This window comes from Seriola aureovittata, chromosome 4 (assembly GCF_021018895.1).
Source record: "Seriola aureovittata isolate HTS-2021-v1 ecotype China chromosome 4, ASM2101889v1, whole genome shotgun sequence".
In the NCBI taxonomy this organism is placed as follows: domain Eukaryota; kingdom Metazoa; phylum Chordata; class Actinopteri; order Carangiformes; family Carangidae; genus Seriola; species Seriola aureovittata.
The window spans coordinates 14,327,563-14,342,270 of record NC_079367.1 but is presented as its reverse complement, the minus strand read 5'-3'; the positions used below and the strand labels follow the sequence as shown (position 1 = coordinate 14,342,270).

The 14,708-nt window shown below is 41.1% G+C and overlaps 1 protein-coding gene across 2 annotated transcripts in view; it reads left to right on the top strand.

The window, feature by feature from the left end:
* zgc:172282 (leucine-rich repeat and fibronectin type III domain-containing protein 1-like protein) overlaps positions 1-14,708 on the top strand; it is a 172,525-nt gene that overhangs the window by 87,899 nt on the left and 69,918 nt on the right. For both annotated transcript variants that reach the window (XM_056373499.1, XM_056373498.1), the window contains 6 exons: positions 6,430-6,646; positions 7,627-7,778; positions 8,070-8,323; positions 8,507-8,750; positions 9,631-9,788; positions 10,955-11,335. In XM_056373499.1, the coding sequence (XP_056229474.1) occupies positions 6,454-6,646; positions 7,627-7,778; positions 8,070-8,323; positions 8,507-8,750; positions 9,631-9,788; positions 10,955-11,335 (1,382 nt within the window). In that variant the 5' untranslated portion in view covers positions 6,430-6,453. The remainder of the gene's footprint in view (positions 1-6,429; positions 6,647-7,626; positions 7,779-8,069; positions 8,324-8,506; positions 8,751-9,630; positions 9,789-10,954; positions 11,336-14,708) is intronic.

Sequence of the window (14,708 nt, the reverse complement as noted above, 5' to 3'; positions counted from 1 at the left end):
AGAAGAAAGTCCACTTTAGTTGAAAGGAGACTAGGCTCACTGCTTCTTCAAACAGTAAACACTGTAACATTGCAGCCTGCTATATTTACAATAAACACATTAGTAAAGACACCTGCGTGTTGCCATTGATTGGGTGTGAAACGGTGAAAAAAAAACAGACGGCGAAAAGCAGCACAGGGGAGCTGTCTTTAATCTTCACAGGTAGGGTCGATATGACCGGTGGAGGAGATTTTTTTTCCCCTTAGAAAATGGACATGTGGGGTGTTTTTGCAGTATGTGTTGCTAATTGCTGTTTTCTTCAGAACTCTCCAGTATGACTGAAGCGAAAAGACTTTAAACTGTGCCGCCGTTTTCATTTTCTCCAAGGCAATGGTACCTATAACTGTGTTTGAAGTGCTTCAGGTATCTTGCATTTATTTTCCATAACTAATGACAATTCTGTTGCAAAGAGTACGTTCCAAACCCGACATTTTCAGCAAACATAGCAAAGGAGCGTAGCATAGCATGGAGGCTACAATATCTGCCCTAAACACATTGGAAAATACTCTGCCTGGGAGCAGCTGATTGATTCACAAATGCAAAGTGGAGATCATACTGTCAAGCAAAACAAAGGGACTGTCAGGATGTGTTTGTGGCTTGCATTGGAAAAAATAAAAATTAAACAAAAATAAAATAAAAACATAAACATTTGTCACTGCTGGAGACATCCCCAGTGTTGTTCTGGCAGCTTTTACAGTCACTTCCAGAAAATGAATATCATATGCAGAGCTCTCCAGTGTAATTACTCCAAAATGATACTGGGTGAATTTTGTCTACATTTCAGACATAAAGAAACATTGAATCAAATTCTAATAATATGACACCATGTGGCTGGGAAAAAGATACATCTGAAAATGTGTTTAAAAATATCTAGATGACACTTTCTCTGTTCATAGATGGTGGCAGTCTGGCATTTGGTGGGTGAATGCAATGTGTGGTCTGATTTACCATCTAAATGTGACGGTTCTGCTCTGTTTTCCGCTAAATCCTGCAAACGTAAGAGCTTTAGAGTCACTGGTTATTCATTGTGATTAATTTGAAATCAAGAAGATGCACAAATGCAGCACGCTAAATGGGCTTTTGTTTTCAGATCCCAACCACTTTTGCACATGATTGGAATAATGATTGGATCTGTCACGTGTCAGCATGGTTTTATATAATTTAGTGAAATGCATCTTTACATTGATGAAGCTAAAAGAGAGGAAGTGGCACTGCCTGCTTATACCCACAGTCCTAATCTTTGAAAGACACCCTCACTCTCACCAGTGTCACTCTGTACCTACTGATATTATAAGGTTCCTTTTGCCCTGTCAGTTTTTCACATTAGTTCAGACTGTAATGAAAGGGTTGTCGATTTATGGGCACCAGCAGGGTTTGTTAATGGATTCTGTGACTCCATTTGTGTTTTCTGAGTGGGTCCTTTTTGGGCTTCATGCAGGAACACCTGGACAAAATCCAGTGTAATTGATGTCCATGTTGGAGACATGACATTTGTCCCAAACAGCAGTTTGTGCTTAATATTGGCCAAAGAAGCATCTGACACAAGTGAGCTCAATGAAGGATTTATGTGACTTCTAAATATGCCTGATGGTTTTGCATTTACTGAAATGTAGAACATCAACATATGCAGCAGATGGACCCTGGATAAAAAAACCTATTCTCTGCACATTTACTATAAACTTGTGACATTTAATTGACATGAGTTCCACAAAGACAACTGTGATGGGGTTACCGGTCAGACCTGTAGTTAACACCACCAAAGTCAAGTCTATGACACATTCTGTGACTAAGAGCTAATGGGCTCAAGACCTGCTGAAGACTTTGCCAAAAAACCCAAGTAGGCTAGTCTACCAGGACCGATGCTTTAACTAGGATTTACCCAACACCCATTCAATATTATTTAATTCTATTAACTAACGTGTAACCTCAAGAAGTCAAAAGTGTGGTGTGAGAAACCTGCCTCTAGTAACAGTTATTCTGAATAAACAACTTCCTTCAAACCCACTTTTTACTGGGGTGATTACTCTCAGAATCTTTTTGATTGCTATAAGACGTGTGCTATTCATTTTTTGGGAACGCCTGAAAGTAGGTTGGTGGTGCAGGATTTTGTAACATGATTAATCTACTGATGGATATAATCTACTTTGGATATGCGGGTGTATGAGACAGCCAGCCACTATCACAAGCAATTCAAACCAAGTTGAGTTTCGCTGAGTTGGGACAGAACTGTCAAGCTCTACCCTGCACCAGATGTCTCAACCGTTGTCATTTGCAGGGCATTAGATTGTCATTCAAATCACTGCATACAACTATAATAGCCCAATCTAACTGGTAACAAGGCCAGACAGCTCGGATCTGTTTTCTCTTGTGTTATTAACTCTCCATAGCTGAACAAGCACGGCAGTGAGAAATGGCGGGTGAACTGATTGCTATCATCCACACTGAGTTACACTGAAAAACTCATACATGCATAATTGAACAGCCTCAAAAACAACGTATTCTGGATGCACGCTAGAACCGAGTGAGGTATGTCTAAATGTTTAAAACAGAACGGTTATTATAGTGTAGACTCATATTGTACTGTACAGATGCAAGATGGATGAATTGATAAACCAAGTGGAGTCTGCGTGGTTTTAAAATCACAGTTGGTACCAATTTCTGCAACATAAACGCATTAAAGACACATTACAATAAAGGCATTGTAAAACCGAGCGAGACAGGGTGGGAGATGGATGATGGGGCGGAAATATGAAGCGAGCACGGAGAGCCTGAGAAAACAGAAAGATTGAGCAAGGGGGCCTGTGAGATAGATGATCATGAGAAAAACAAGAAAATGAAAAGGGAGTTGGAGGGCGCGATTAGGAATGAGAATTACATCCTCTGTAGGAAATGTGCTTTATAACTACAGATTTATGAGGCGGAACTGAGGAAGAGGAGCTGAGAGGCAGGTAAGGCGGCAGAGGCAATGACAAAAGGAGCTATGTGTGATAGAAATACACCGATATGATTTGTGTGAGAGTGTAAGAAGTTACAGAGAATGATGGACAGCTAGAGCAAATGAAAAGGGCAGGGGTAGAATGACCGGGAGCAAGTGATATAAATAATGAGAAGACAGAAATTGATAGTAAATTACATTGCATTGTTTGTGTAGCATCTGATGTATTCACAGAGTTTAGAAGTAGGAGTAAATCATGAATATTTGCATTAGGATGGCTGAGAAAACAACGGGTCAGTAGAGTGCTGTAAAAGGGCAATGGAATGGGGAGGTTAGGCGGAGAGAATAATCAAAAGTAATGGAGAGAAATATATTTGACATAGAGAAACACTGACAGGGAGTGAAATGGAAAGGCTGATAGAAGAACTGAAGTGTCTGTGTATAGATAATCATTGTTTCTGCTCTGCGTTTTACATTGTGGGAGGATGGAGAACATGAAGTATCAAATTACAACGTGTCTATTTTTAGCAGGCTCATGAGATTGCCTGCACTTTGTTTGTTTGTATATACTGTATTTGGCAGACCTGCTTTGCTGGATGATACACAAGGAAATCTAAGATTAGCGTGCAGCAACACTGGGTATTTTTAATCTGGAGATATCATCCCTTGATAAAAAAATAAAATAAAAATGTTCCGTTGAGTGTTTTTCAGTTGAATTCAATTTTATTTAGATAGCACCAAATCATATTTACAGAGTAAGGTCAAGACCTTACAATACTAGAGAGAGAAACCCAACAGTTCCCACCATGAGCAGGCATTTTGGGGACAGTGGAGAGGAAACAAGAGCCCTCCGATTGAACGGCCACCCATCCCCTCAGGGTGGGTGGCCAGCAAGTTTGGATTGAGAGAAAGGAAATGGGTGAGAGAGGCGAGGGAAGAGAGAAAGAGATAGAGACCAGGAACAGGTGTAAACACTGTTGTATTCAATCATTATGAGACTTCTTGTTATAATAATGACAGTAATACTTATAGGTGTAGGGGTGTTACTGTTAATAACAGCAGCAATGATAGCAGCACCAATCAATAATAACAGTGAAAATAGTCATGACATGCAGTACTGCCATATGAATGCATAGGGTGCATAGAGGGGAGAGAGAGAGAGATGGAGACAGAGAGAGAGAGAGAGAGAGAGAGAGAGAGAGAGAGGGTGCTCAGTCATCATGGGAGTTCCCCATCAGCCTTGGTCTATAGCTGAAGGGATATATGATATCCCTTTAACTAAGGGATCCCAAACCAAAACTGGGAGCTGGAGAGGAGCCTGAAGGCTCTGCCTCCCATTCTACTTTTGGAGCCTCTAGAGGAACCAGAAGTAGGCCTGCATTTTAAGAGCAATGTGTTCTATAGGGATAACAGAGTTCTATGCAGTCTTTAAGATACGATAGAGCTTGGTCATGAAGGACTTTATACGTGAGAAGGATTTTGAATTCTATTCCGGATCTTACAGGTAGCCAGTGCAGAGAAGCTAACGCAGGGGAAATGTAATCTCTTTTTCTAGTTCCTGTCAGTGCTTGGGCTGCTGCAGTTTGGATTGTCTGGAGGCTTTTCCCAGAGTTATCCGGACATCCTGATGATAAGAAATTACAGTAGTCCAGTCTAGAGGTAACAAATGTCTCGACTAGTTTTGTGTCATCGTTTTGAGACATACTGTTTGAAATTGTCACAATATTGTGCAGGTTAAGAAGGCTGTCCATATTGTTTTCTATGTCCTTGTGAAAAAACTGACGCACTGAGATGTTCCAGTCTCTTTAATAAAATCTTATGAGCTAGGATGTCAAATGCAGCAATAAAATCTAGAAGGAGAAGTATAGAGACAAGGGTTTAGCAGTATAGAGTATAAACATAAGGGTGATAGGAGTATAAAGTATAGAGACAAGGGTTTTAGGAGTATCTAGGGAGACGCAGAATGGAGAGGTAGTTCACGGGCCCCCTACTGAATAGAAGTTCAATGCTATTGACTAGTCTAGTTGTCAAACTGGGCAGGCTAATATACTGCTGACCACTGGTACACAGACATATCACACCATGAGTTTTGAGTTCTGTCTGTAGTGGATATTTAGCTGCCTCACTAAACTATAGCAACTAGAATTTGTTTCTCAATGACTTTGATGATACTTTGAGCCCATTATTGTTATTGTGAGAAGGGAATAAATACACCTCTAACTACAAAAAGGTGAAATTTGAATAAAGTCATGCAGCCCAAGCAAATTAATCATAATTGTAATAATGTACAGCATGTGTGCAACTTCTTTGAAGTTGTTAAAAAACACAAAACAGGTGGATGCTGTAGCCTTAATGCAACATTAACACAAAAACTGCAGTTACATAGGAAAACAGCGACATTACATTTTCCCAAAACATTGAACAGGGACTGATGAGGAAAAAATCCCCGGTGCCAGCTCACTATGCACCCACACAATGATAGTCCTATATGAGCTCACACCATTGTGTAATTCTGTTCAGCTCTTGAGCAGTGAGCAGGACAAATGTTAATGTTAATTAATGTTACCCATCTGTCATGCAGAAAAAAAGCAAGCTCCATCTCTGTATGCCATTCAACTCTCAGAGGTCTCTCCACCATAGTTGGAATGGCCATCGTGACTATCGGGACACATTCCAGACGGCTGTGGCGGCAATGGCCTGGTGTCAATTGTGCTGGCACATAGGTCAGCCGGAGTACCGTCAAAATATCCATCCACCCCAAATGCCTATCATTTGGATGCGGGCAAGTTGCAGTGTATAAGTCCAGGTTTCTTACAGGTCCTCTTTGGCATTTCCTTGGCCATCTCTCTATCCTGACAATGCAATTATGTTGTGGGGTATATCATGCCATCATGCCACCATCAGTAGAAATCTCTTCCATGCGCTCACCTTCATCTCTGGCCTCTGTACCGGTCTCTTGTCTGCAATCTCCCAATCAATCCCAATCAAAACTCCACATCGTCTGGCATCGATGCTGCTCCTTCTCCTTCCTCTGGTAATCCTTAGATTGGCACTATCAGTTAGCATCTGCTAGGTTTACTGACTGTCACTTTCACTCCCCCTTTTCGCTCATTTCCCCTCTTCACTGTTTCTTTCCCTAGTCCTGTGCATGAGCACGAACGCCCCCTGTTGCTGATTGGCTGGAATGGCTTGGTGCGAGCCACTTTGTTTGTTTTCCATTTACAGAGCACGGGGCTTTTTTTTTTTATCAGCACACACACGAAACAGACAACTAGTGGACCATGAGGATATATTCGCTGAATTTGATTAAAGAAAGTATAAGATAATCACTTACTCTCTAGTGTCTCTACAGGTCAGATTTACCCTGGTTTCCAGCTTCCTGACAGTTGCCTTTTCTTTACCACATCATCTTTGTATCCACTTCAATTCATTGCTCCTTTCTATCTATCTTCCAGTTGCCCTGTTCCCTGTGGAGGATAATGGAACGGCTGTGGTTCTCTTTGCTGTTGCTGGCAGCAGCATGCAGGGGACAGCCGTGTCCGAAACGCTGCATGTGCCAGAGCCTTTCTCCATCGCTCGCTATCCTCTGTTCCAAGACAGGCTTGCTCTTTGTTCCTGCTGCCATTGACCGACGCACTGTGGAGCTACGGCTTCAAGAGAACTTCATCACAGGTAATGTACCTGCCAGTCTGTCCTGTATTACATTCAATTTAATATACCACTGGAGTTCAAATAACACATTGGAGTGCAGTGAGTAGAGTTTGTTACTTGTGAGTGATATAACCTGCTTCCATAAACTGCTCCATTTATTTCACCCTCTTTTGCCATTACCTGTCACTTGACGTGTATGCTTGGATTGGTCGTTTACATGGAAACAAACTCAGTGGCTGGTTGATAATTGGCAGCATAATCACCTTATCTCAGAACAAGTGCATGCAACTGAACAGTTTGTTAACAGTGAATACAAATATTGGCTCAAGTCACAAGTCTTTATTTTTGTTGGTCTCCACATGACACTAAGTAATATTTCTCATGAGCCTGGGTATTTCTTTTTTTGTCTTTCTTGCTTTTTTTGGTTTGTTCTGTGATTCAGTCTAGCAAATCTCATTCACGATTCATCTGTGCCTTATATCAAAGAGTTCTCTTTTATACTTTGAAATATACTTATTTTTAAGAACTAAAGTGTTGCTTTATGCTTTTTATTTTAATCTGGATTCCCATTAGCTGCCACCAAAGCAGCCACCTAATCTTCCCAGGCTTGACTTAAAAATATTCTATGCCATAGTTCCAAAACAAAAGATGCACAAGCTAAAAAAAAAAGGCTGCTTTCAAAGTGCCCAGAAATATATTATGACGTGCCATTAACAACATCACACAAACAATTTCCGTTTGTGGCACTACTCTGCGCAAAACTAAAGATTGTGTATCTCATTTTGCGTGATGCCATATTCTGTTGGCTGTCAATTGGGGTTTAGTGTTGCCAAAAAGTTTGTCTTTCTAGGGTCAGGCAAACATTTCTGTTTTAAAACTTCTTTGGTGCATGTGCATCTCCTGACTATTTTTACATTAATACATTCCCTGGGTAATACAACATATCTGACCCCTTATGACTTAGCTAATGGAGTCTTTGTGTTTATTCTGCTCACTACCAGCTGTCCGAAGAAAGGACTTTGCCAACATGACCAGCCTGCTGCATCTGACCCTGTCCAGAAACACCATCAGTCAGATCCTCCCTTCAGCTTTCAGTGACCTGCGGCGACTGAGAGCACTCCACCTAGACTCTAATAGATTAACTGTGATCAAGGTAAGATTGATGGCTGGACGGCTGGATAGATTAATGTTGGTGGATAGGATTGAATAATCAAATGGGTAAATGGGTTGATAAACAGAAACAGAGCCACACAACCAGAGTTTACATTTGGATGGATGAATACACACAACTGTGATAGTGCCAGAATGACAGAATAATTTATACAACTGTAGATACAGTAGATAGACAGAAAGACACACCTACACCTACAGTACAGGTATGTATGTGCAAGAGTTTGTCTTTATGAAGTTATTCTCACTGCATATTCACTTTTCTATGAACCAGGATGACCATTTTAAAGGCCTGACCAACCTTCGCCACCTGATCCTGGCCAACAACCAGCTCCACTCCATATCTCCCCACGCCTTTGATGACTTCCTGTCCACACTGGAGGATCTAGACCTCAGTTACAACAACCTCGCTCAGGTGCCCTGGGACACGATTGGGCGCCTAACCAATGTCAATACCCTAAATATGGATCATAACCTCATAGAAAATGTTCCTCAAGGTGTATTCACCAACCTGCACAAACTGGCCAGGTAAATGGATATATAGAGTAAAGGACAAAGGGACAAGCAGATGATGTGTGTAGAGTTAGATAATGTAAAGTGATTTAAATAATCAAATATAATATATTCAATTGACCGACTGAATGAATTTCTATTCATCTGATAATCATCTCTTTTCCAACTCTCTTCTCCCTACACCTTTCCCTTTCACAGGCTAGACATGACGTCAAACAAGCTGAAGAAAATACCCCCTGACCCGTTGTTCTTGAGAATCCCAGTTTATGCCAAGTCCAAAGGCTCCCCTCTCTCCTCCCTGGTGTTGAGTTTTGGTGGCAACCCCCTTCACTGTAACTGTGAACTTCTATGGTTGAGGAGACTAACCAGAGAAGATGACCTGGAGACATGTGCCTCTCCCCCTGACCTCAGTGCCAAGTACTTCTGGACAATCCCTGAAGAGGTGACGTTTTGATAAGAATATGTCTCATAACATTGGATATGGGGCAAACCTATAAAGTGGTAATCTTGAAGATTTCAAACCTGGTTGATTTGGCGACAGCTGTAGTTACTGGTGGTAACAGCAAATGTGGTTTAATACTATAGGTCAGAGAATTTTTGGGGCACGAAAACAAACTATTGTCTTTTTTTTTTTTTACAAAGAATCAATAATTGGCTTTTTTCCATTATTCTGAGCGCAACAATGTTCTGATTTTATGCTGCACACAGCATGAGACTGAAAACAGCAGGGCACAGTGAAGAGTTGGTTACCTCGCTGAGAAGTTGATGTGCAGCCTGCCACCTCCAACTCTTCATCTAACAGCTCACTGTGGCTGCTCCTTCTTGTTCCATTGCTCCCCATTATATTTCAAACTGATCAACTGTCACAAAATGCCGAAAAAGACCGCTATTTTGTTTTGTTGGCAAATTTTTGATGAACGATAGTGATAAGTGCTAAGCTCAATGAAAAACTACACTACATTTCCTGTGACTACTTGATGACAATAGTCATCTTGTGTTTCACCAGTTAAATGCTTTTAATGTGAAGCTGCAGCAGCAGTAAAAGTTTGACTTGCATTAGCAGCAACTTAATACAGCATCATTTCCAGGAATGTCGCCACATACACCCAGTTCATAATACTGCTGTATAAATATTGCAATACTTTCATCAGTGGGCCGTAGGCTCAGTCACTATTGCATTACCTCATTCGGTGACAGAAGCTGACTTCTCAGGCATTAATTTAAATTAAAATCTTTGAAATTACCACTTTAATAAAGTGAATAATAAAGCTCAGAAAACAATGCAGACTTGAAAAAATGACCTAATCTCTTTTGCCCTTTAGGAGTTTATTTGTGACCCACCAGTTCTGACCCGTAAGTCACCTCATACCGTGGCTATGGAAGGCCAGCCTGCCAGCCTGAAGTGCAAAGCAAATGGTGACCCAGAGCCTGAAGTCCACTGGATCAGCCCTGAAGGGAGACTTATATCAAATGGCTCCAGGTATTACCATGGTTCCTCAGTCCAGTTTGATCTCCTTTCTCTCTTGTCTAATAAACTGTACAATCTTTCAAAATTCAAAGCGAAGTTAATTTATCACATTTCCACTGAGAACACCGGTCCACATTCCAGCGATGTCAGAAACCTGGCAAATCAGTTGGCAGGTGCAAGGAAAAGGGTTGTTTAAATATTCTCCTGCCGCTCCAGCTCGGTGCTACGAGCCAATATGCAAGTTAGAAAGACAGCATGTCTCACATAATTTTTGTCATGGCTGTAGTAGTAGTGCACACATGACTTGTGTGAGACAACTTTGAAACAAGGTCAGAAGTTTATTGTCCTCACCCATAAGACCTTTCTCACACTTTCATCCAGTAACCTAGTTGGCACAGTTGTCAGATGTGTGGGGTTTCTGGTTATGGTTTTGCATATAGAACATTGGTTTTAAAAAGAAAGATATTTGATATACCGTATAATGTCACAACCCTTTTTTTTTTTTTTTTTAGGCACCTTTTGATTTGAAACTTCTGTTTGCATCTTTAGATATAGAAAATCCTATGGATACAAAGCATGGTTGGACTATTTGGCAAGTACGTTTTGGGTTTATGCCTGAACTTATGGTAGTAAAGCCTGCAAAGAGTCAGTACCATGATACTCAGCCTGGCAGTCACTGCATTGATTCGGAATAGAGTCTGGATGGATGCTGGCAGTGGGAGCTGGCATCAGCATCAGGTGCTGCAGGCAGCAAAGTGGAGATGTGAGTAAATGAGTTGATCACAAGAACACTGATTATCCATCGGCTCCTATGTGGGTGAAAAAGGAGGAGGGTTTACGTAACTGGGTGGTGAGAACCAGAAGGGAGTTGCCTCTTAAATTATGCAATGGTGAATCATTTTGCAGCTGTAAGTGAATGTGTCTCACTTTTTTAGTGACTGGAATGAGCAGGGAGCGGTGCACTGGCATGACAGTAGCCAGCAGATGTAACAGAGAAGATGAAAAAAATAAAAAATGAGGGATTAAAATGGACATGAATTTAGAATGAATAACAGCTTACTGCTTGAACTTCTAAAACCTCCCTATAAATATTTGTTGTTTTGTTGTAACATATATTTCAGTTTATTTTTTGATTGATTTATTGAATTAATCATATCTACATTTTTTATTTGTTTCAGAACTTTAGTTTTCCCTAACGGGAGCCTGGAGATCAATGTAACATCCCTGAAGGATTCCGGAAACTTCACCTGCATTGCCTCCAATGCAGCAGGTGAATCCACAGGAAGGGTGGAGCTAGTTGTCACGGCGATGCCCCATCTCGCAAACAGCACGAGCCGCAGTCGAGACCCGTCCTCTGAACCTGCCCCCTCTGACATTCTAACCTCCTCTAAGGTCGCGTTGCCTAACAACGAGACAAGGGGGCCAGACCGGAGGGTCTCATTGGTGGAACTGACAGGGAACTCTGCCCTCATAAGATGGAGCAGTCAGACGCCTATGTCTGGAGTCAGGATGTTCCAGGTCCAGTACAACAGCTCTGGTGATGACACACTGGTTTACAGGTCTGTCCATCTACACTGTCAATTTATGGTCTTATTTTGTTTAAATTCACTGTCTGTCGGTGACTTCTATGAATCTTTCAACACATATTAGTAAAAAGCCTCCATGTGGCTGTATGTGTTTGTAAGTGTGTGCATGTGTGTGTTTGCACGTGCAGTTGTGTGTAAGTTAATCGGCAGACATCAGCCGCTGCTATGAGGATGAAAACAGATGATAGATGATACAAGTGGAGATTAACCAGTCATCCAGTTGTAAAAGTCTAATCAACTGAAATGATAAAGACATCTGTAGTGGTGCAGAGCCATTGTTCGAGTTCGCTGAATGAAGGCGAGCCTGGGCAAAAGCCTGGGCTGTTTAACAAGTTTTAATGCTTGTCTGTCAGTTTGCTTCATTGGTGAACTGCTATGTTGATGTTCTGTTGTGTAGTTTCACTACTCGTAATTACATTATGGCTTTGTAATTAGGATAGTTTTTTGTGTTTTTCTGGGATATTACCTGAGTAAAACTGGACACAGTGATTGATTTTATCAGATCTGCCTGTGACTGGTACTCCTTGGTGATCACCACTGCTACAACCTTTACTATTAAAGGTTTTAATGTAGAGAGAGGGAACATCTGCTTTAACAGATGCCCGGTACAAACATGCAAGTTTTCTGATTTGTGTGCACAACATGCTACTGCAGATACAGCCAACTATCACCCCAAGTCTAAACAAAGTGTGAAGGAACGCCCATAGAATTTCAATGGCTAGAGAGAGCAGTTCAAGGTATTATGGTAATTTGTCTTGATAGCTGGAGCCATAGAATTCTAATAATGTTATCATTGAAATGAGCCTCATTTGATGTGCAGAATTTGAATAGGTAGAAAGGTCACTTTATGGTAAATCATGGTAATCATGAAACTTTGAGAATGTTGTCATTTACACTTAAGGCAGGTTAGAGTTTTGTGGAGCAGTGCGTGAGACACAGAGACCTTAAATGAATGTCCTAATTAGTGCTTTTGAAAAATACTGACAAAACCCTTTCCTTGTGCCATGTGTTATCATAATGTTCATTACGATAACAGCAGCAGCAGAATATTTAACAGCAGACTATTGCAGTCATCTGGCTGGGGGAGGCCTATCACTCAAGAGTGCTAACTAGTAACAGTATTACCAAGCATTTGACGATGTTTTCATCAAGCAATATCTCTGTGAAAACACCAGAAGTTGCACTTGGACCAAGTTCAATGCTCCTGCTACTCGTGCGTGTTGCCTAGGCCTCTCCTGTGTATATGGCAAGTGCAGTGAATGTGTGATGGAGCATTTGCCTCAGTGTAATAGAAGTTAATATGATTAATGCACAGTCTATGCATTTACTTTGACTGGAAAAAGAGGTACGATAGCTCTTTAATCCCTTCACTTTTTAAAATTATGATTGGGTGTATAAAGCACACCGTTATTGATTTGAATATTTGACGAGTTTATATGGACACACTCACATGGACTGGAGCTAGGCTGTTTTCTACAGCTGCTGGTATTAAAAGTCTATTTAGCACAATGTGTCTCTCTCTTGTTGGCGTGTTGATGGCTAGGTTTCAATATGGGATGTTTACGTGCAGGCCAGTGGGGTAGATTTCTCACCCACTATATTGCTTCTTCTTACAGTTACAGCTAATGTACGCATTGCTGGACGTGTCAGAGGAAAAAGCACAGTTTAATTGCGGAGCGCTTGTTTGTATTCTAAGTTTTCCTCAAAATCTTCGTGCTCTTGGGGGAATCTCCCACATTGCTCTCTGGCAACATTATCGCCTAAAGCTCTTGGAAAACCTGGGAAAGCCCTGTTTATTTTCAGCTCATGTGGAGTTTTCATATGTTGTGGAGTTGTCATGGCAACAGGTTGGGAAAATCTCCTAGATCTTGTTATGAGTGACAGGTGGCTTTAATACCATCACAGACACTGACTGTGGACTACTAATTTCTTTCGTTTTTTCAGAGGTGTAAATGAAATGGCCAAATATATCGCTCTGTCTTGTGTGATTATGGAAGAAAATCAAAAATGTATTCACTGCCCCACACAATGTTCTCATAATGTATTTTGGCTCCTCTTCACCCTTTCTACTCTTGATCAACATTTAAAATGCCTCTTGGGGAAATAGTTATTCTTGAGAAGAAGAAGCTTTGATAGAATATGTCAAATACATCCAGCTGACAGGAGAATCAGACAGTTCCCTTCAATTTAATCAAATGCAACACTTGTGAGATATGGAAATGGAAGGTCTGTACCAAAAATGATTATGGTGTTATTTCTAAGCGAGAGAGGACACTTGTTTATTCAGACAGTTCAACTAACTGTGGGAGACAAGCAGCTTCTTACAATTCAAAGCATGGCAACCGTTCTTCTGCATAGCAACCGTCCATCTGCACCTGTCCATTCAAGGTTGGAGGCAGTTAGTGGGCGCAGTGGACCTGCCGGTACAAAAAGCACTCCTTACTGGTCAGGTGTACATATGTATAGGTCTTTGTGGGTAACTGTGGATCTTACTTTGAGCTTCACATTATCAAACAGATCGTCTGGGCATCTACAATACAAATTAAACTGTGTATCGCAGACCTGAAAATGATGCATGCAGGTAATCCAGTGCAACTTTATCTAACTGATATAACCTTCACTGTCTTTTGTCTGCTCACTTTATAACATGCAGTGCAGCGATGCAAAGGTCAGTTCCTACTGTCATTGCTTCACCTTAAAATTGTTCAATAGGCAAACCATGGGGTGGCTTTTATTGCGAAGCAGCCACAGGAAACAGTGTGTTTGTCATTGAGGTCCGTGCTAAGCTTCATTAAAAACTACGCAAGTTTGTTTGGTTGCGCTGTAATCACATACCCAGTTGCTCTTCTGTTATATTCTCAGAGTGTTTGCTGTGGTAATAAAACAGACTTGTTACCCAAGTAAAAGTTTGCTGCCATATCAACCAAGAATCTTTAGGATTACACCTTTAAAGTTTGAGATTAAAAAAAATATTTGCACCATGAAAACCTATATCATATTGGTTCTTTATAACTGCTTACAAACTTGAAAGAATAAAAGTATAGAAGCCTAAATATTTGAAAAAACAAAAAGTTGTTGTGAGAGTATCTAGAAGGCGTCATCATTGCACCAGCTCTGCTCTGAGTGAAAGGAAAAAAACAGCCCTGAGTGTGTCTGTGTGGATGTGTGTACAGCGCCTCTCCTCTGTCTTTCTTCGGTCAATGTCCATTAGGAGGGGTGAGGCACAATGCCACAAAGAGAGGAGGGGAAGGGGAGTGCTGAGGAGCAGGATAGACAGGAAACACGGAAAGAGAAAAACAACATATCGGTGCCACAATGAGAGATTATTTGAGCTTAACAAATTCAT